Source organism: Corvus moneduloides, chromosome 11, assembly GCF_009650955.1.
Source record: "Corvus moneduloides isolate bCorMon1 chromosome 11, bCorMon1.pri, whole genome shotgun sequence".
NCBI lineage: Eukaryota > Metazoa > Chordata > Aves > Passeriformes > Corvidae > Corvus > Corvus moneduloides.
This window is the reverse complement of record NC_045486.1, coordinates 2582087-2602333: the sequence shown is the minus strand read 5'-3', so window position 1 is coordinate 2602333 and position 20247 is coordinate 2582087. Positions and strand designations below refer to the sequence as shown.

General features: G+C 43.9%; 1 protein-coding gene across 3 annotated transcripts; it reads right to left on the bottom strand.

Moving 5' to 3' along the window:
* Positions 1 to 2920: 2920 nt before the first annotated feature.
* On the bottom strand, positions 2921 to 19906 carry CRBN (cereblon). Of its 3 annotated transcripts, XR_004242356.1 has the most exons (12): positions 19799 to 19906; positions 16580 to 16692; positions 15781 to 15983; positions 14801 to 14950; positions 13300 to 13462; positions 11899 to 11961; positions 11399 to 11483; positions 11127 to 11242; positions 8629 to 8693; positions 7334 to 7465; positions 4533 to 6131; positions 2921 to 4417 (listed from the first exon to the last, which is right to left on the bottom strand). XR_004242356.1 is itself a non-coding variant. In XM_032120835.1 (11 exons), exons 1-11 carry the CDS (start codon positions 19857 to 19859, stop codon positions 5942 to 5944), a joined length of 1341 nt encoding a protein of 446 aa, XP_031976726.1. In that variant the 5' UTR covers positions 19860 to 19906; the 3' UTR covers positions 2921 to 5941. The 3 variants fall into 3 exon arrangements, 2 of the variants coding, with proteins under 2 accessions (XP_031976726.1, XP_031976727.1); XM_032120835.1 differs by having other exon boundaries at positions 2921 to 6131; XM_032120836.1 differs by having other exon boundaries at positions 2921 to 6131; positions 16580 to 16689; positions 19799 to 19895.
* Between the last annotated feature and the right edge of the window lie 341 nt (positions 19907 to 20247).

Sequence of the window (20247 nt, the reverse complement as noted above, 5' to 3'; positions counted from 1 at the left end):
AGTGAAACAAACCCTTATTCCTGGGGGTGAAGGGAGTTCCCATTCCCAGAGCAGCAGGAGGGGGTGCAGAGCCCCAGAGCAGGGTTGGGGTGTCCCCCCACCCCAAAGGGAACGGCCCATGGAGGGCAAAGCCATGGCCAAAGCTCTTCTCTGCAGCTGGTGCCGAACATTAACCGGGGCTTTTCAAACCCTTGCCTGGAGATGCAACGAGCTGTGAAAATGATGAACAGGCCCCAATGTCCTGGGAGCCTCCTGAGGGGTGAGGGCCGGGCCACAGAGCCCATAAACCCTGGGGCTCAGCAAAGAGGGGAGGGGAAATGGGAACCACGAGGGCCCTGGAGCGTGCAGGGAGGGCAGGAGCTGCCCTGGCTGAGCATCCTCCCTGGCTGAGAGTCCCTCCTGCCCTGCACATCCCTCCTTCCTGAGCAGCCCTCCTGGGGCACTGCCTTACAACCCATGCCTGGAATTATTTCCTCTATACACACAAAATATATATAAAAAAAAAAAGTATATATATATATATGTATATAAAATAAATAAATGTATAACGTGTTTAGCTAGAATATATAATAATAAATACAAATATATATAATAGATCATAATAAACAATAAATATACAAATATAGAAATAAATATAGATATACAAATAAAAATATAATATTTTTATAAATGAATAGAAATATTTTTATATATTATAAATATATATTGATATATTATTATTAGATAATATATAAAAATAAATATGGACTATATATAATATACAAGTATCTCTCATATAATACATGATATATTGTATCTTATCTATTATACATTAAATATTATCTATACTATAATTATTATGTTTATTATTATATATAATAATATTAAATTATATATTATTACTATACATAAGATATTGTTGTATACTATAATATCGATTATATCTAATTATATATAATATATAGTATATATATTGTATATTTTATTTATTACATATATATATTATATAGGGGTGTGTGTATACATATATATATAAAATATATGTGTGTGTATATATATATATAAAATCTATTTCTCCCTCTCTCTATGCCCCTAACCCCAGGGGGCAGCTGAAGGGACTGGCCCTGTCACCCAGCACAGGTGTGTGACACTGCAGAGCAGCTTTACATCCACAAGCATCACCAGCACCCGCAGGCCTGTTCCTCACTTCCCGATCATTAACCATCGTGCCAGCCTGTGAAATTTGTGCCTCAGCCCCCCCAGACCTCGGCTCGGGGCTGTTTAGGGAGGGTGATGCCTCCTGCAGCCCCAGCTTGTGCAATAAACACGTGTTGTACAGGGGAATTGAGCTGGGGGAACATAAAGCAGGACTGTTCTCCTTATTTCACATCCCCATTGTGAGCTCAGGGAGTGTGGGGCAGTGACACCAACCTCCTGCTCCTCCCACACAAACTGGGGCTGGTACTGGGGAAAGTCTGTCCAGAGCCTTGGATTCAAACCGTGTCCAGATGGAGGCAGGACACAACACCCAGACCCACAGGAAACTTCTGCTCCAACTGCTCTGGAGTTCTGTTCACCGCCTCTAGGAGAGCTCTTGGATTAAGGATGTAACACACCTGCATTGCAGAGCCTTTCTAATTTCCCTGTGGATTCAATACAGCTGGAGACAATTTTCAGGTACCCCGTGCTCTGCCTGGGCTGTTTGGGTGGGTGACGTTCTTAAAAGCTTCAATAAGCCTAAAAATCCCACACAACACTGGAGCATGAGTGGCTGCAGTACAGTAACCCCTTTTCCTCCCTTAAAAAGCTGCTCCCAGCTCCAGTGGGACACAAAGGATTACACTCCCCTGGTGGGGAGAGAACAGTGTCCTCCATTATCTGGCTGGGCAAGACAACAAGGATTTAAAGCTTTGTTGCATAAAAAATACAGAAATTTGACAGAGAATAAACCTTTCTTTCCAGCTGGTTCTGGACCTACAAAACACAAGAGGACAGTGCTACATAAAGTGTTCTCGAGGTGCAAATCTTACCTAAGGTTTGGGAGGAGAAAAGAGCAGCTCTCAACTTGTCTGTAAAGTGGTCACATTCTCCTCCTCTTCATGAGGAACTTCCAATGCCAGATTTATCCTTCTGGGAGAAGTGGAGGTGGGACTGTGGTCAAACATCCCGTTCTTGCCCTCATAAATGGTGGGGGGCAGCCAGTTTGTATGGAAATGAAGGGTTTGAGTCACAAACAGGGACATTACCAGGGTCAGAATGGTGTCACTCCAGTATCACTCCCTCCAGCACATGCCTGAAGGTCATCCAGCCCCTGGTAATCCCTTCTCCACGTATCCCATGGCATTTCTCCTGGAATTCCCTTTACCTCATGGCCTCATTCCCAAGGTCCATCATTAACTCTGCCGTTGTCACGAAGTCCTCTTGTCACAAAGTCCCCATGGTTTTGCCCAAAGCTTAGAAAAAGTTACAGACTTTTCCAGTGGAGTGGCAACCACCCTCAATTCCTGCTTTCCAAACACTTGTAAGGAAGGGAAAACATCACAGTCAGCCAAGCTCTCAGAAGAAACAAACATCTTAAAATCCAGGGAAAGCTCATGGTGCACTGCAGACCTTCGGCCAGAGCAAGAAATGCTGCCCTAGGGAAAAATCCCGCCCCAGCAGCACTGTCCGTGTGGAAAACAATTCCCTGGGAATTCCCATGAGGATTCTGTGCAGGCTTGAGGGAAGCCTGGAATTCTGCAGGTGTTTAGGAGTTTAAAATTCTTCCCTCTTGACGACCCACCCTCTCTCCCACGTTATTCCTTACTTTCTCTGCCCTGGGCCAGTCCAGCCAGCACATACTTGGGAGTGAAACTCTTACCTTTTGCAGCCAAACCTGTTTAAAATACATCATAAACTCAAGTGCTGCCTTTTTCCCACCCCAACAATCAGCAAAACCAGGTGAGTTTTGAAACAAATTGAATTTTATTCTTTGCAAATGTTTGCAAGCCACAAGATTTGTCAGAAAAGTTGTCCCAAAAGGCAGAGAGAGGAAGAGTTAAAGCAGAGACTGGGCTACCCCTGGAGCAGTTTACAGAGCAATTAAAGGTGACAAAGAGAGGAACAAATGAACTGCAGCACATCCAAAAAGAGCATTAATAAAAAACAAATGAGTATCTGCAATGTTTCAGGCCCAGTGTGCAAGTGGTTCTATGTATTTGTCCAAATGAAACTAAAATAAATGAGAACTTGCAATGTTACAGGCTCTGCCTGGGGGTGTTGGTGATGCTGCAGTGATGGCTTGAAAACGAGCGAGTCTGTGCCACAAATCCCGTGATCCCTCAGTCCTGCTTACCTGCAGGACACTCCTGTTCCCACAGGATGCCTGTTTGTCCCTCAGCCCCGACCCCAGCCCCATTCCCACATCGCAGGGATGGTGATGGGAGAGGAGAAAAATGATCCCCTGGGGCAGCAGCCAGCAAGTCCATCGGATTAATTAATTCCTGCATGAAGCTACTCAGCCAATGAATGGGGTAAATGTAAATATTCATAAAATCTGACTTCCTTTGATTAGCTCTCATAAGCAGTTGCTGTCCGTATTTTTCCATACTGATGTTCCAAATTTTCCACAATTCCAACCAATAGTTTTCTCTTCAAAACAGAGAAAAGCACAGAAAATAGGAAACAATGTATGGAGCCATCCCCAACTCCACACCCTGGAGTGCTGCACCCTCTGATCCCTCCCAGGGAACCCTCTAAGGACTGGATTCACCACCACAGGATTCATCAGCAACCCACGCTGTCAACCTGGAAAGCGTCGTGGACTCGAATGTGGCAAACACTACACAGGGTAAGCACATGGAACAGCATCATCAATAAAATCTAATCAGTGTTAATTTCCTCCTGACTTACCTCGATTATATTAGCTTACATTTGACTATATACACAAAACACCAAAAATATGCCTATTCTGGATTCAAACACTGCCATTTTTAGTTGACAATCCAAAAGACTCAGCCAAAACCCCAAAGAACTGAACCCTTACGAAGTTCAGTGACAGCTGAGAAAATCCTTCTGAAATTCTCCTTCCCCACCCCTCAGTGAATGCTCACACCAAGGCAGCAGAAGGTGCTGTGAGCACCCTCCAAGTTCTCAGCCCCACTGAGGGTCACAGACACAACAGATATGAGGGATTTTGAGGGGAAAAGTAACAAAATAACCCAAATGTGCAGCCCAGATGTGTTGTGTGTGCAGGGGTGAGGGAAAGCCAGGCCTGGTTCCAGTGGATTTCCAAACACAGAGGATTCAGAGTCTCCCTCTCACACCAGCACTTGGCTTTCAAACCTTATAATGAATCATCATCTACATCCAGAATGTTTTCTGGATGAAAATGAGCCTCTGTGTGCTCAGAGCCACATCCCAAGTATTGCTTTTCCCAGTTCACTGCCAAGTCAGGGCCCTGCAGATGGAATTGAACACAGAATCAAAGATGTCTAAGGAGAACAAAAGCAGCACAGAGGTAGAAAGCTTCAAAGAACTAAACCTGAGTTACACAATCATTAATCTCTACCTACCTGGCATGACAAACACCCAGCAGCATCCAGCAGCACGTCCATGGTTTGGGGTGTTTTTCCAGCTGCAGGTACCACACTAACATGGGAATCAGCTCCTGGTGTGCCAGGCTTGGCCTTGGCCCTCAACTGAACTGATCTGTCCTTGCTACACCTGCCTGGAGCCCGACAGAGAACAAGCAGCCAATGGCTCTTGTCTTAAACTTAATTAGTTTTGCATCACTGTGAAGAAATAAAGAGTGGATGATAAAAGCTTCACAAGAAAAACAAGTGTTTATGTGGACAAACATACTGAAAAAAATCTCCATTTCCATCACCAAAGTGCATTCTGAGAGGGAAAAAACCAATAAATCAGTGGCAAAAGCTGCCCCAGTTTGGCACCCAATTTGTGGAGCACAGACAGCCCTTCAGACAAAATAAAAACCAAACCAAAAATCTACCAAGAAACAACCTCCCCACAAAAAAGCACTGCCTTATTTCTGTTTTATTTAGGAACTTTGGCTCTTTGTAAGGTGATAATGGGAAATTTTACTTTATGATCTGATAGTTAAAACAAAAAACAATTAAAGAGATTTTTCCTTCCCCTTGTCACAACAAGCACTACTTAAAAATCACCTCAGTGGGGTGTTTTAGAGTCCTTCCCAAAGCCCTGGACACCTACACTGGTAAATTAACCAGCAGTAATTTGGGGAAGTAATTGAAGCATATGGAACAGAAAGTGACAATGCTGTTTACCCTCTGGGACTGACCTGTGCACTTCTTACAAACAGTTTAAAACATGAGACTTCTAAAGTCAAGTGGACTAAACAGATGAGACAACTTGTAAGGAACAGACACTTCCCATGGGTTCCATCCTGGGAGGCAGCTGCAATTCCAGCTTTTGCCCATTCCAGCACTGCCTCCAGCAGTCAGAAACTCAGGCTGCTTCTCTCTTCCATGGGTATTCAGCAAAGAGCTGAGAAACAGCACAAGCAGCAAACCTGAAGGACTTCACAGAGTTAGGAACAGGGATTCTCAGCAAACCACTTGTAAGTGTATTATGGCAAACACTCCACAGCAGGAAACTGCTACCTACCACCCCGGGAATATTGCATCAATCAGACTCTGCTTATTGTGATCGTAGTTTGATTTTAGTTTCCATCCCCCTTCCTTCACTGCAAGTAGGAATTACACAAGGCTGGACAAAGCCCAGTCTCAAGCGTGTCCACGTGGATCAGAGATTTCCTGGTGTCCCGTGTGGGACCTTCATTCCTGGTGTCTCCTGGCACCCCCTGTCCAGGAGCAGTCGGGAGCTGCAGCACGCGGCTGCGCAGCGCTGCCAGCGCGGCGAGCCTGGCATTCCCCGGGGATGGCAGCGTGGTGCCCGGGCTAAGGAAGCATGGAAGCAGGACTGAGCAATGCACGGGGGCGGCTCACAGGCACAGCAGCGGCGAGCGGCCGCGCTCCGAGTCCTCCTCCCCGTCGCCCTCGGGGATGCGCGGCAGCAGCGCCGAGCGCGTCAGCCCCCAGAACTTGGGGGGGGACAGCTCCTTCCTGGTGGCCGTGAACTTCCAGCCCATGTGGCTCCCGCAGATCCTGCACTGGGCGATGGTCCAGGCGTACCTGCCACGGGCACAGCAAAGGCTCGGTCACAACACGGAAGGAAAAAGGCCTTTGGAAAATGCTTCAGTGGGTAACAATCCCAAAGTGGGTGTGGGTAACAATCCCCAGCTGGGTTTGGGTAACAATCCTCAGGAGTCCAGTGCCCATGTCCCATCTAAAACCCTGCAGACCTTAAAAAAAGTAAAGAAAAAAACCTCACAAAGGCCCCACCCCCAAAGCCCTCTCTTCCCTCTTCGAAGAGAGGAAGCAACCAAGGATTTTCATCGCCCCAGGTTTCAGCAGTGATGAAATGCTGAGACCCCTAAAGAGGGGTCAGAAAACTTCTCAGAGTGAGTGACTTAATGGGAATAAAAGTGATTTTTGCCCTGCTGCCCAAACAACAGGGACTGCTGCACTTCCCACAGCAGCAGAGCTTTTCTCCAACAGTTTTATGAGGTAGAACATGAATATTTCAAAGCCCTCATAGAAGAGCTGAGAAAACAAAAAAGGAACAGAAATATTAACTACAGATATTAAAAGTCCCAAATTTTCTTCAGGGAGTCTTAAAATGTCTGACAGAAATGCCAGACATCCTCCAAGTCATTGCTCAGTTCTAGGTGATATTCCAGGAAAAAATCCTGGGTGCGAGACCTGTTATTATTAGGCAAACTTTTACATCTGAGCACTTAATTCTGTTAATTAATTAATCTGTTACTGACTCAGAAAGACAGACTATTATTAATTATTTATTATTAAAATAAAATCAAAGATAATCAGATCAATACAAATGTCAGTAATTTTTAACTTCATGTTAACATTTATTTCGTTTTTAGATAAGAAAATGTATTTCAGTAGACTAAATGCATTTATACCTTCTGGTTTGCATTTGCACTAAAGCTCTGTGAAAACAATTATTTCAGCTGTACCTTGAACAAAAGCACCCACAAAGAAACTCCCAGACCACTTTGTTTAAACAGTTTAGATTTAGACTATGTTTTAAAATCTTAGTATTTCCCCATTTAAAAAATATTAAAGATAAATTCTGCAATATTTTATGTGATTTGTCCGTTTGATTCTGTATTTTGAATAAGCCTAAATTTACTTCCTTATTTTTCATATGAGCAAAATGATAACATGTGCCTAAAAAATTCAATATTTACTATTCCACCCTCCCAGAAATGCCCAGTTTGGGTAATTTTCTAATAAAATGCTGCTGCTCTTACCCAGGAAACCAGCTGTGCTCTGTTGAGGGCCGACCACTGAGGCTCAGGTTGCAGGCTTTATATACAGTGAGGGTTTCATGGATGTATCCATGGGGATTCACATAGGCTGCCATGGGCCCACACAAGGATAAGCTACAACACACAAGGAATTTTGTCAGAGAGCAAGGAAAAATAAAAAAATACCCCGAAGGGTGGCAAATGTGAAGAGGAAAAACTGCCAGCTAAGTTTAAAATATTTCTCCAGAGCAAAAAAAATGCTTTTCATAGGGGGGAAAAAAGTCCCTTGAATTATATTATTAAAAATGGAAAGCAAACAGATGCTAATTTAAAATATCATTGGTCAAATTTTCTTAGAATTGCAGGAAAGTATACAATGGGCCCATCCTGTGTATTATGTTAAATAGCAACTCCCAAGAAAAGCGAGGAAAATGTAACTTGAAAAGTAAGCAAAAATGTTCATTTATTGCAGCAACTTCTCAGCACCTTCTGTTAAAAGTTCATCATATTGACATGGCAGGAATTGTGGTGACTGCAATCCATTATTTGATTAGAAGATAAGAAATGGCTTTTAATTACCCCATCAGCTCCTTATCACACTGGATGAAGGAAAACTGTGAGGAGTCTTTGTTAACCCAAACCATCTCTTAACCTTCCCATTATCAGAGGGGCTGGGCTGATAGGAGTTAATCAAGATTAAAAACACTGACAAGGCTGACAGAAGCAGCAATTATTTGGGAAATGTAATCGGTGTTAATCATGCGAGATATTGTATAGGGCAAACAGAGAATGGGGTCAGCCTGCAGTTATCAGGAATTAAATTCTTAAAAGAAAAAAGGGATCCCAACATTTAATGACATAAATGGGAACCATCCCTGCATACCAACATCCTGGCAGCCTGCTTATACCCCCTAATTAATGCATTTTAATCTGCTCTTGAGGCCTGTAGGACATATAAATGAAGTGCTGAGAATTAAAATTTTGGATCTCAAACTTTATTCAGAAATACCAGGATGAAAAAGTCTTTATGTGGCACATTTATATTTCAAATCATTCAGTGTGAAGGTGCTGGGGGTGTGGCACAACACCAACTTCTGTTACAATATACCTGGAAATGCTGAGATTTCCTAACTTTTTATTAAAAAATCTCGAATATAAACTCCCTATAAATATTTATTTAAATTTTATTGGAGCTCTGGCAAACACAGCAGTTTTAAGACATAACCCAGTTTAATCCGCTTTGCTGTGCCTGTGTTTCTGACCAAACACCTGCCCAAGACAAAGAGTAATAAACTCACCTGAATATTTCATTCTTGGTAGTTATTTCTGTGTCTTGGCATTGCTTACAACAGAGAGATGTACACTGGGAAAGAGAAACACAGAGGACAATTTCATTAATTTCCAGATGCTTGTCAGCAGTGGGAAATAATAAAAATGTCTCTCCCTCAGAACAGACTTTGGACCAACTGTTTTGTTTATCTGAACAACACTTATATAGGATATTTTTCTACACATTTTACTTATTTAAAAACATTAATTATTCTCCAAAAGACATAACAATGTTCATATACTCCCCTCCCAAAAAGATCCACACACAGAGAATTGGATCTGACTCCACAAAGATAATAAATGAGCCAACCTTTTAAGGTCTCTAAAGGCTAATTTAGAAAAAACAACTTTTGCTCTTCTGCAATACAGCACAGAAAAGGCAAATGAGACAACTGCAATCATTAAGTCTTTCTTAAATTTGAGGGTACTGTAGATCAATGGGTTTAATTTCCTCACAAAAATAGGTAAAACATATTGATCTCTCTCCTGGAGATTATAACAGATTAATCCATCTTCTACAATTTCTACAAAGTGGAACTGAACAATTCATCACTGAAACTGCCCAGAAAAGAGGCATTTAAATCAGCTCAGCAGAACACTCCCATTAATTATCAGGACGTGCATTACTTGTACTTCTTTTTAAGGGTAATGCCTATGAAATTACCCCCAAAATGATCCCCAGTGTTTTGGAATAAAACGCTGCACCCAGGGAGAGGATCTTCACCTGTGCTGTTATAACCTGGAGTTTGTGCTTCTGAGCCCCCCTGAGCTGTGACTCCTGAGCCCCCCTGAGCTCTGACTCCTGCACTCTGTGACACCACACACTCAAATCACTCTTTCCTCTCCCCCCTTCTCCCTTCAGAGGTTGTTGTTGCATTTCAGCTCCTCCAGCTCCTTTCCTGGAGGTGCCTCTGGTCCTGCCCCACTCTCTGCTCACTGGAGATGAGGAAGGACAAGAGCTCTAGGACACAGATATTCTTTATCCCCTCTGGAAGCTCCCCTGGCCTCTCTCTCCTGCCAGGAACCTTCCCCACCTCTTTCAAACCACCCCCACTCAGATTGCAACCCAGTGCTCACACAGCACTCTGAGAGTCCAGTTTAGCCACTACTTGATTCCACGGCTCCACTTCCAAACCCATCTAATGCCTGCAATTAGCACTCTCAAGTGGAATTCACGGTGTTATACCTGGGAGTCAGGCACACTCCTTAACATAAGCATTGGTAACTGGGTTAACAACAGGGAAAGCTGATAAAAGTACAATAGAATTCACTGGTATCAGAGACAAGGGAAAATGGATCAGCTCTCAGGATCGGTTTTATTACTGGAAATTACATTTTGAACGAGCCAGGGCACCCTAAAGAACCCTGGCTAAAAACGACTGGTTTGGGCCAAAATGTTGCTAAATAAACTGTGAAAAGCCATAATGCACTCACCATTCTGACACTAATGCAGAGCAGTTAAACACATTTACAGACCAGAATGCCACATGTTGGTGAACACCTTTTGGGTATAACCTAAAAAGCAGCTTTAACTTCAGTTTATGAGGGTAATTTAAGTTTTCCTGTCTCTCTGGAATTTATAGAAAATGTATCATCATGGAACACGAACGGCTCTCAGCAGCACTTGAGTATCAGGGTATTTTCAGAGTTTCAACTCAGGAAAGACAAGTGAAATTTAGTCTGATTACAGCCTCAGGCAAAAACCTGCCCATTTTTTTCTCAGAACTTGGAAAAAGTGTTTTCTGTCTCCTTCCTTTAAATTTCTAGTGCATGAACTTTGGGAAGAGGATCACTATTAAGATGACATTCTGGTTCACTTTTCCCCAGAAGCAGGCAAGAATTTAATGACAGTGCTTTTTAGGCAAACAGGCAAAATTCCCACTTCTCTGTATCCATTAGACAAACACAGCATGGTTATTTAGAAAATGTAAACCATAGTAAAAACTGTACTAGACAAAAATAGAACATTTAGAGCATTACAAGGCCATGGCAATGGAATGAAGGGAAGGGAAACAAGAACATCTTAACAAGGAATTGCCTAACAAGTCTTATTAAAAAAACCCTTTTTTAGTCCAATCTTTAGATTTGCACTCAATACTACATAGATTTTGCTACAAAACCCACAAATTTCCATGGCAAAAAGATACTTGATCGTGGTGTCAGTATGGGGCCATGATGGCTGTTAGCAACACTGGACTTCTAGCACCATCTCTTGGCTAAAAAAGTGCTGTGCCACACCGAAATACTTCTAACAAAAGCAAATATTACTATATATATTGTATGTTCCTTGCTTGCTGCCAAACATAATCCAGCACTGAGACGTCATTTTCTCTCTGAGCAAACTTCTGAAGAAATAACAGAACACTCAAGGATTAGCTGGAAATTCCATACATTTCTGTAAGAGATTCTAACAGTCACTCCTGTATTTTTTTGGCAATTCAGTGGTAAATAAAGAAGAACTACTCACTTTGTTCATGATATCTAACTCACAGCGGAGCCTCTGCACAGCACTGCCTATTTTGAGCAACTGGATACGTAAAGCATCATCAATGGGCAGGCAGGCAGCAACTCTGTAAGAAAAATCTAGAAATGAGAAAGCAGCAGGTCTGTTAGAATTAACAGAGAAATAAAATAAAACCAACTATTTCTATTTACAGTACAACAGGTAATTATCTAAGCTGGGTTTTCTTAGGAAATTTAAAAGACAATTTTAAAAAGTGAGTTCATAAGACCTCGTACCTACTGGGTTCGATGGAAGAGATTCATCTTTAAGGTTTTCATCCCACTCATGGAGCTGCCTCTTGACTCTTTCCATCAAGGTTTCCTTTTGTTAGAAGAAAAGCCTAATTTAAATACATAGGTATTGCTGTTTTCTTAGGAAAAAAAAACAAAAGGGAAGCAAAATGTAGAGTAAGCTCTTTTCCCTAAGTGGAAAGTACCTTTTAATTAAAGAATAACTAAAGAATCACTTTGTAGCTACGTATTTTAACAGTTTTTGCTCTGAGACAACACAGAAGGAACCAGAATCTTTACTATCCCTCCCAGACATTTGTTCTGGCACCAGAGAACAAGGACACAGAGGGGGAAGCCCTTCCTGATCTTTTCACACTACAGTGAATATAAAATGCTTTAAAATGGAAATTATGAGCCAACAAAACCAAAGCTTTTATATTATCCCATACTTAGATATTACAACTACAAAACTCACCGCAGGTTATTGGATTTAAGGGTGAACTTACAGCATCATAGAGAGAGTAGAGCCAGGGGGGCCAAGATGTCAAACTGGCACAGTGGAACTTCCTCTGAAACCAAACCCACAAATACTTATTCTTTAACACCAGCAGGTTTTAGGGAGTTTTTTCTTTTAAACAAACAAAACAGGGGAGACAGACCTGAATATTTAAAGATACAAGACATTATCCCCATCAGGACTGGCACTTCACTGTGAAGCTTCCAAACCCATTTTCAGATGCACTGAAACACAGCCTTCTGAACAGGACAATACATGGATTTTGTCACAAAACCTGTCTCTGCACTAGAGGTATTTCTGATGTCTGGTAATAAAAAATTATGTCTTTCAAAAGGGTATCTATCTGAAACGGAGATATAGTTCAAAATTTAGGTGCTATTAACAGTGCATCTGTTCCTAAGTCTCCACCAGCTGTCCCTGGAACCACCAAATTTCCACCAGTGTAATGTCATTTGCTTAATTAACCAATTCTCTCCAGTGATTTCTGAACACAGAAATTTAGAGCTTTAGTTAATAGAAGTCTAAAAAGCAGCACACAGCATAACCGCATTGCTTTCCAAAAAGGATCTCATATTGCACTGTAAATACGTACAAATTCAATTTTAATCTCCCCCTTGAGGGCAACTCTCCTCACTTACAAATGACCCCAACAGAGATGGAGGTCAGAGGGACAGTCACCCTGCTCTGGAGCTGCACCCCAGGTTCTTCCTACAGTGGCTTCACTTCATTTCAGCTTCACCTGACAGAATCAGCCTGGGAAAGGGATTCCCAGCCCCACAGCCCAGTGTTTCTGGGCTCACAGGAACTTGGTCAGGAACTCTGAGAATCAAGAGCTCTTTGTTATCAACAGATTGTATTTTTGTTTGGTTTTGGTTTCTTGTTTTTGCTTTGTTTGTTTTTGAGGGTACAAGAGTTCAAAACCATTGAAGAAAAAAGCAAATCCAAACATGAGGAGAGTCACCAGGATTCTGTATTAATTTCTGGAGGTAGTTCCAAAGATCTCTACAGAGACAGAAGATTTCAAGGTATCTTCTCTGTGTCAACGACCGAAACAGTGGAGCAAATAATAAATACAGATATAAATACAGATTTCCCAGAAAGGTTGTGGACTCCCCATCCCTGGAAGTGCCCCAGACCAGCCTGGACAGGGCTTGGAGCAACCTGGGATAATGGAGACTGTCCCTTGCCCATGGAATGGATGGGCTTTAAGGACCTTCCCAACCCAAACCATTGTGTGATTCCATGAAAAGCAGGAGGTTGGAATCTGCCTTCCCAGCTGTGCCTACTCCTCTACAGATGGAATTTGATATTGATTTTCTCAAGATGCCACCAGAAATTAAAACAAAAAATACAAAACCAAAATAACCAAACCCCCAGAGTAACTTCTCACCTTTTGGTACTTCTGCCACCACTGCCGAATGGCTCTGTCCTGCCAGGAAGTGGGTTTGGAAGAGGGAATCACATGGCACCTGCTGAGAGACTGCAGCTGCACTGCTGACATGGAGGGAGGCAGCACTCGCTCAGGGAGGATTTGTACTTTAGCCTGCTGGATTCTGAGAAAGGAAACAAAAAGATGAGGTGTACACACATTTTTTAAATGTTTTTTTATGGATTTTACAGCTTATGGGAACACAGGCTGGTGCAATGGATTAATCAGTCCACAGTACCAGAGAATTTAAACAACAACCCATTCCATCAGAACTTCTTTTTATTTTTGAGCACTACAGGTCTGTTGGGATAGTGGTGGACAGAAATACAGACAGATTGGCAGTGGCAACACAGCAGCATGTTCCACAGTCTCAGCACTAAAGATTTAGGTTTTTGTCTCCTCAAGTTACTTTTGGTATAAATAGTAACTTTCCACCTCAGTGCCTCAGTTTAGCTGAAATGCAGTTTGCCATCTTCAAACCACAAAAGCTTCTGTGCTCAGCTAGAGGTCAGAATCAGCAGAAATAGGATACAGACTCTGATCAGATTTTAATATCCCAGCATCAACGAGGTCACCTCTTCCACAAAGACCTCAGCATATGTTATGTGGCTACTAAGAATGCTGTCCAGCAGGAAAGACTTTATATTTTATCAGGATTATGCAGCAGAAATCCTGAAATCTTCAGGTGTTTTTCATTACAAATTTCCAGTTTTCTTACAGGGACAGCACTGAACTGGCCACTTTAATAGTTATAAAATGAGTTGCCACAAGCACTTAGGAAGCAGAAACACCAAGAATTATGGAAACGTTCTTCCTGCTAAGGATCTCTGGACACTGAATTCTCAGTAACAAAGCTGCTGTTCCTGCAGCTGTCCAAGTACTGCCACCCTGTGTCCAAGCAGGGGTTTTCCTAAGCTGTAACATTTGCAGTCTGTTATTTGTAACCAAATGTTAGAGGGCAAACAGCACAAGGATTCTTAATTTCTTCAGCTGCAGGTCACAAAACCACAGAAATGCTGCTCCCAGGCCTCTTTCTAAAGCAATGCCACCATGCTGAAGTGCAGGATACAGTGAGTAGCTCTAGATTTACAGATTTGGAGCAATACTTTACAAGCCTTGCAGAAAAGATTACAGAACCTCTAGCAATTGTGCTAAGAATTGTCACATGCTCCTAGATCAGTGCTGGAGCCTGAACCTCTGGCCAGTGACACTGCCATGGTGCACGGCATGATGCCAAGAACCTGAAAATGAGGGAAGACTCAGCATATTCTTACTGCATGTTCAGGATCTTGATCACTTTTAGAAATGGAAAAAGGCATTAATTACATAATATGTAAAAACTAGTCAGAAGAGCCTCGATATCACAGCCATCACACTGGAACATGGAAAAAAACTGGAAAATAAGAGAATACTCCTAATCAAAGCTGACTTGAGTATAGAATTAACTGCATAATTTTCTTACCCATCTGACTGTGTTCTTATTTCAAGCACCTTGAACCTTTGTCTTCCTATTGCTTTCACCTTGACTGTTTCAACTCCATACTCCTGCTCTTCTCTGTAGGCATAGATTTCTGCTGTCGTTCCAAACTGTGCTTCCCTCTCATGTGCATTACTGAAAGTAACAGAATTAAAGGTGAGTTAAATGAATTAACCCCCCTCCAAACAGCACTGCTCATTCAGACTCCAGTCTGTCTGCACTGAGTGTACATGACTAGTCTGATCAAAAGAGTAATTTTGGTAAAATACCTTCAACCATCACAACCATTATTTTTCCATTATAAAGCAACTTCTATTGTTTGGGTTGGTTGGGTTTTTTTGCCAGGTGACTGCTTTATTTTAGAGTCTAGATGTGACATTCTGGGAGCACAGGGATCACCAGTGTGTCAGCATTTCAAATGCAGACACTCCAAGTACCAACACTCTTTAGATTGACTTTATAACAGGAACTGTTCCCACCTCCCACACAATTAATCCATAGTAAATTGCGGGGGGAAGAGGGAGGAACATTCCCAACTTCTTCTGGCACTCATCAGCCTTTCTCTTTTCCACTTTTCTATCACCTCCTGTCTCTCAGCTCTACTGTGCAACATTTGCCAGTGCTTGTTAATTCACCCACAAACAATACAATACAGTTCTCAAAACAAGAATGTGACTTTAACATTTCAGGTCAGGGCTTATTCTTTAACAAGACGGAACAAACAGTTACTGAAATGAAGAGGATGCTCAAACAAAGAAGCAGATCAGCACTTGCTGTTTCTCCACACAAACACGTGATGCTGTCAAGCACCTACATTGCCATTACATATTGGAAGGCAATTTTTGTTAAACAATTTCAACTTGTTGCTGAGCACAGAGCTGATGCAACCATCTGCTTTTGCTTTAGTATCCACAGAAACCGTGCTAAAACATGCTGCATAAAAAACATCTCCCCATGGATTTTACCTGTATGCAAGGACAGCAAAGGTTCTGTCTTTCTGAATTAAATTCCGCACCATGCTAACCTCTTGGGGGCGGAAGAGCTGCAGCGGCAGCGTCTGGCCGGGGATCAGCATCACCATCACCCGGGGCAGCACGGGGATCACCTGGCAGCTGTCGTCATCGTGCACTGTCCTCCCGTGGAACTCTTCCATGTCCGAGCCCAGGTACTGCCAAGGGCAAGGGAGGGACAGTCAGGGAAGGGGCTGGGTGCTCAGGAAGGACAGGGACACCACGGTGAGCAGAGGGATGGAGCTGCTCTGCTGGGAGGAAAGGCTGGGAGAGCTGGGGTTGTTCAGCCTGGAGAAGGAAGGCTCCAGGGTGATCTAACTGTGGCCTTCCAGGGCCTGAAGGAGCTGTAAGAAAGATGGAGAGAGACTATTTCCAAGGGATGGAGGGACAGGACACAGGGAATGGCTTCCTGCTGCCAGAGGGCAGGGTTAGATGGGGTATTGGGAAGGAATCCTCCCCTGGGAGGGTGGGCAGGCCCTGGCACAGGGTGCCCAGAGCAGCTGTGGCTGCCCCTGGATCCCTGGCAGTGCCCAAGGCCAGGCTGGAGAAGCCTGGGACAGTGGGAGGTGTCCCTGCCCAGGGGGTGCAACTGGATGCCCTTTAAGGTTTTTCCAACCCAAACCACTCTATAATCTTACGATTCTGTGAAAATAAAATTAAGTTTGTGACTTGTAAGAACATTACAATAAAACTACACAAATTCCATTAAAATCCCTTCAAGAGATATTTAATGGACAATATATAAAAAACATACCACATGGGATGTGGGCAAACTGGTATCAAAATTAATGATGTTTGGCTTCTCAGCTTCTTTACTATCTTGGTCTTCCACTTCCATTTCATTGTCATCCTCTTCCTCGCTCTCTACTGATAAGCACATACAGAATATTGTGCAGAAATCAATCAGCAAAGACTGACAAAAACCTGAGAATCAGGGAAATGCATTCAATATTCCCAGGCTACAGCCCTTCACAGGGAAATAAACCTGAGGAAAAGAATGTTCTTGCTGTTACAGCAAAATCGTCATTCTATAGAAAGGGTCAAAAGCTGGTAATTTATTTCTGAAAGGCTAAAGAACAACTTTCCTTGGAAGAAATAATAAACAAAGGCTGTCGGTTCAGGTTTTCACTGCAGTGGTACTTCCTTATCTCAGCTCTAAAGGTTTTCTGCCTGCACACCAGGATGCCAGGTAACTCCATTCCTTGTAGGATGATGAGTAAAGTGTCTGAAGCAGCACAAACCTGAACAATCAAACTGCAAGTGAGTAAGAAGCAATGGGAAGCTCTGTATTCATGCAGAGACTCTTGCTGGTATTTCAGACAACTTAATTGCTGTCAGCCTCTGCTGTGTGTACACCAAACACGAACCCAGCAAAGGCAGCTGCTAAGGAACAAATTACAAGGCTCCAAGGGATTTCAGATATAAAACAGCATTTAAAAACCACTACTTCTTTCCCATTTCTCAGACAATCCTAAAGTAATTTTCAGGCAAGAGGACAATTAAATTATCAGTCACTGCATTACTTGACCCTGTTTCTTTGAACACAAACATTATTTATACACCAAGTTATGTCCAAAATAGATGTTAGCATAAACCAATCTGCAGGATCCTTACACCAAGAGCTGCTGGGTAATGGATAATCCCAGTGGTGCTGAAAAACATCATTTGGACCTTCAAAGCCATTACAAGATGGAAAAAAATATTTTTGCAATAGTCTGTCTAGTTGCCTGCCTTTGCAATTAGTTTCTTAAAAAATAAACCAGAGCTGAAAATTTAAAAGGCAGAGGGATTCTCTCATCCTGAAGGCTTCTGTAGGGAAATCTCAAAAACGAAAGATGCTGCAAAGCAAAGAATTTTCCTTCAGAAATGGGAGCACCACTGATTTTACTATTTCTGAGAGTAGGAGGACAAGAGAACAGCGAAGAAGGCATTAAAAGCTGATTCTGGAGAACCTTTTTTTCCCTCTTTGGCCTCCAAGCACGTTTGTTAAATGCTCTCACAAAGTGTTTAGTCACTGGTCTTATTTCAGCTTCACCTCACTTACGTTTTTTTAAATAGTGTGTAGTTTACAGAAGCTGCTCTTACAGATCCTATATTGTATTTATCTCAGCAAGAAATGATCCAGCACAACAGGAAAAGAGGTTACAGACTCTCTTTGGTATTGTACCTAATTACAGTCCTTTAAGCAATGAGACACCATCTGCCTAATGACTGCTAAAAATACTCCACATCTATATAAAATTTCTTATATTCAATTAACAACCCTAACCATGAATGACTACAAAATGTTTAAAATGTCCAAGACGTCCATTATTTTGCTCAGTTTGATGGAGGGAAAAAACAGGAAGTTTTTGTTTGGTTCTGGGGCATCACTGTAGGATGGGGGAGGGGAAAAAAAAATACTCTGATTTTTCCATGTGCTCCCATCCGGCTGCATCCATCATTAGCAGTTTTAACAGGGAGAGGCCGTCCCACTTGTTTTTCTGAACGCAGAAGGAATTAGCAGCAGTTGATTGGAAAGAACTGTGCCCTGCAAACTTTTGCTGGCTGTTGCCAAAAGCGCACAGTGGCTGCTGTGTGGTGCTGGTGGCTGAGGGACGATGACTCATTTCACTGCAGCAGCACCATCGAGCTCGAACCAGAGAAAACCCCGGCGCCTTCCCTCTCCTCCTCCCTCTCAGCTGGCAAAACAAGCTGAAGCTTTTACACCCCCAACTATTGGGGTTTATTTTTTTTTTAATTCCAGGATTAGCAGCACCTCCAGCACACAGGAACGAGGGAAGGCGAGCGGTGAAGGCTCCCCCGCATGACAAAAATCACATTTTCCTCACGCTGGTTCACTAACACAACCCAATCCACTCTCAATGCCTTTGTGCAGAAATGAGGAAAGATGAACTTCCTTTAAAGAAGAGGGACAAGGTTATATATAGGTCATATTAAGGTTATATTACGGCTGTATTTCCTAAAATATTCAGGAAATAGCTTCTAGTAAGGCTGTGCTTCCTAAAATATCCAGGAAATAGCTTATTGAGGTGATATTAAGGCCGTATTTCCTCAAATATTCAGGAAAATAGCTTATATTAAGGTTATATTAAGGCTATATTTCCTTAAGTATTCAGGAAATATTTTCTTATTATTTAAAACATGTTAGTCTAAAGAGCTCACAGAATTTCCTGCCACTGGAAATGACCCTGGTTCCTGGCAGGATTTCCTGCTCTCTTTTCCCCTGCAGGCTTATTCTGAAATAATGCTTCTTTGCAGTTAAGCACAAGCTGCTTCCCAAACTATTCGATCTCCTCTCAGTGTGGAGGCACCATATCCAGAACAACACGTTATTATGCAACAATTACGTGTAATTCCCTGGCTGAGGAATTGCACTGGCGTGTGTGACAGGTAAGCCGGGCAGCACATGGGACCCAGCCAGTCCCGAGCACCTCTGCTTCCCTGCTTATTTGCACTGGAGAGCGTTTAAATGGAGCAGAGACTTCCTAAAACAACACAGGTTTTCCTCGGGCTTTTGGTTTCACAGATGTCTCAGTGTAGAGCGAAGTGCCTGGTCTGCCCACTCTGGCGGTAACCCCACCGCGCGTCTCACCCCAGCGGCGGCCCCGAACACCCGTGACCGCGTGTCCCTTCCTGCACCGCACATTTGCGGCCTCGGTGGAACATTGGCAGCCTCGATGGGTTTGCAGGAGCCCAGGAGCAGAGGCCGCAGGAGCCCCACGGGCCGAGGCTCGTCCTGCGCCGCCTTCCACCGGCCGGGAGCGCCCACAGCTCCGCGGCCCGGCACCGCCGGCCCTCCGCGCTCCCCGCACCGCCCGCGGGCTCTCCCCGCCTCCCCTTCGCTTCCCTTCTCCTCTCCCTCTCCGCTTCCTTCCTTTCCGTTCCTTTTTCCTTTCCTTTCCCTTCCCTCCCCGCCCGCCGAGCCCCGTCCCGGCGCTTTCCCCGCGGGTGTCCCCGGCCCGGCCCTCACCGGGCACCAGCTGGTTCCCCATGTTATCTCGGGGCTCTCCGCCTCGGTCCTCGGCGGCCATCGCTGTTTACCCGGAGAGCAGCCTGGGAAGGCGCCGGGGCGGGGGCAGGAGGCGGGCGGAGGAGGAGCCCGGGAGCCGCGGCCGGAGCGGGGCCGGGAGCCGCTGCCGGTGCTCGCACCGATCGTGAGGCGGTGGCTCCGTGTGCCCGTGGCTCCGTGCGCCCTGGCAGGGACAGCCCTTTCCGCCCGCAGGGCTCGGGGCTGGCGGGGGACAGCGGTTCCTCCTTTGCTCACGGGGCACGGCCGTGGCTGACCCGGGTAGGGCGGCTCCGGTGGTCCCTGCGGCGAGTCCCCAAAGCGCTTCGTGCCCGGGCCCCGCTGTGAGCATGGGAGAGGGGCTGGGTGTGAGTAAAACGCGCGGTGGGTTAAACCTCCTGGGTAAATGGCTT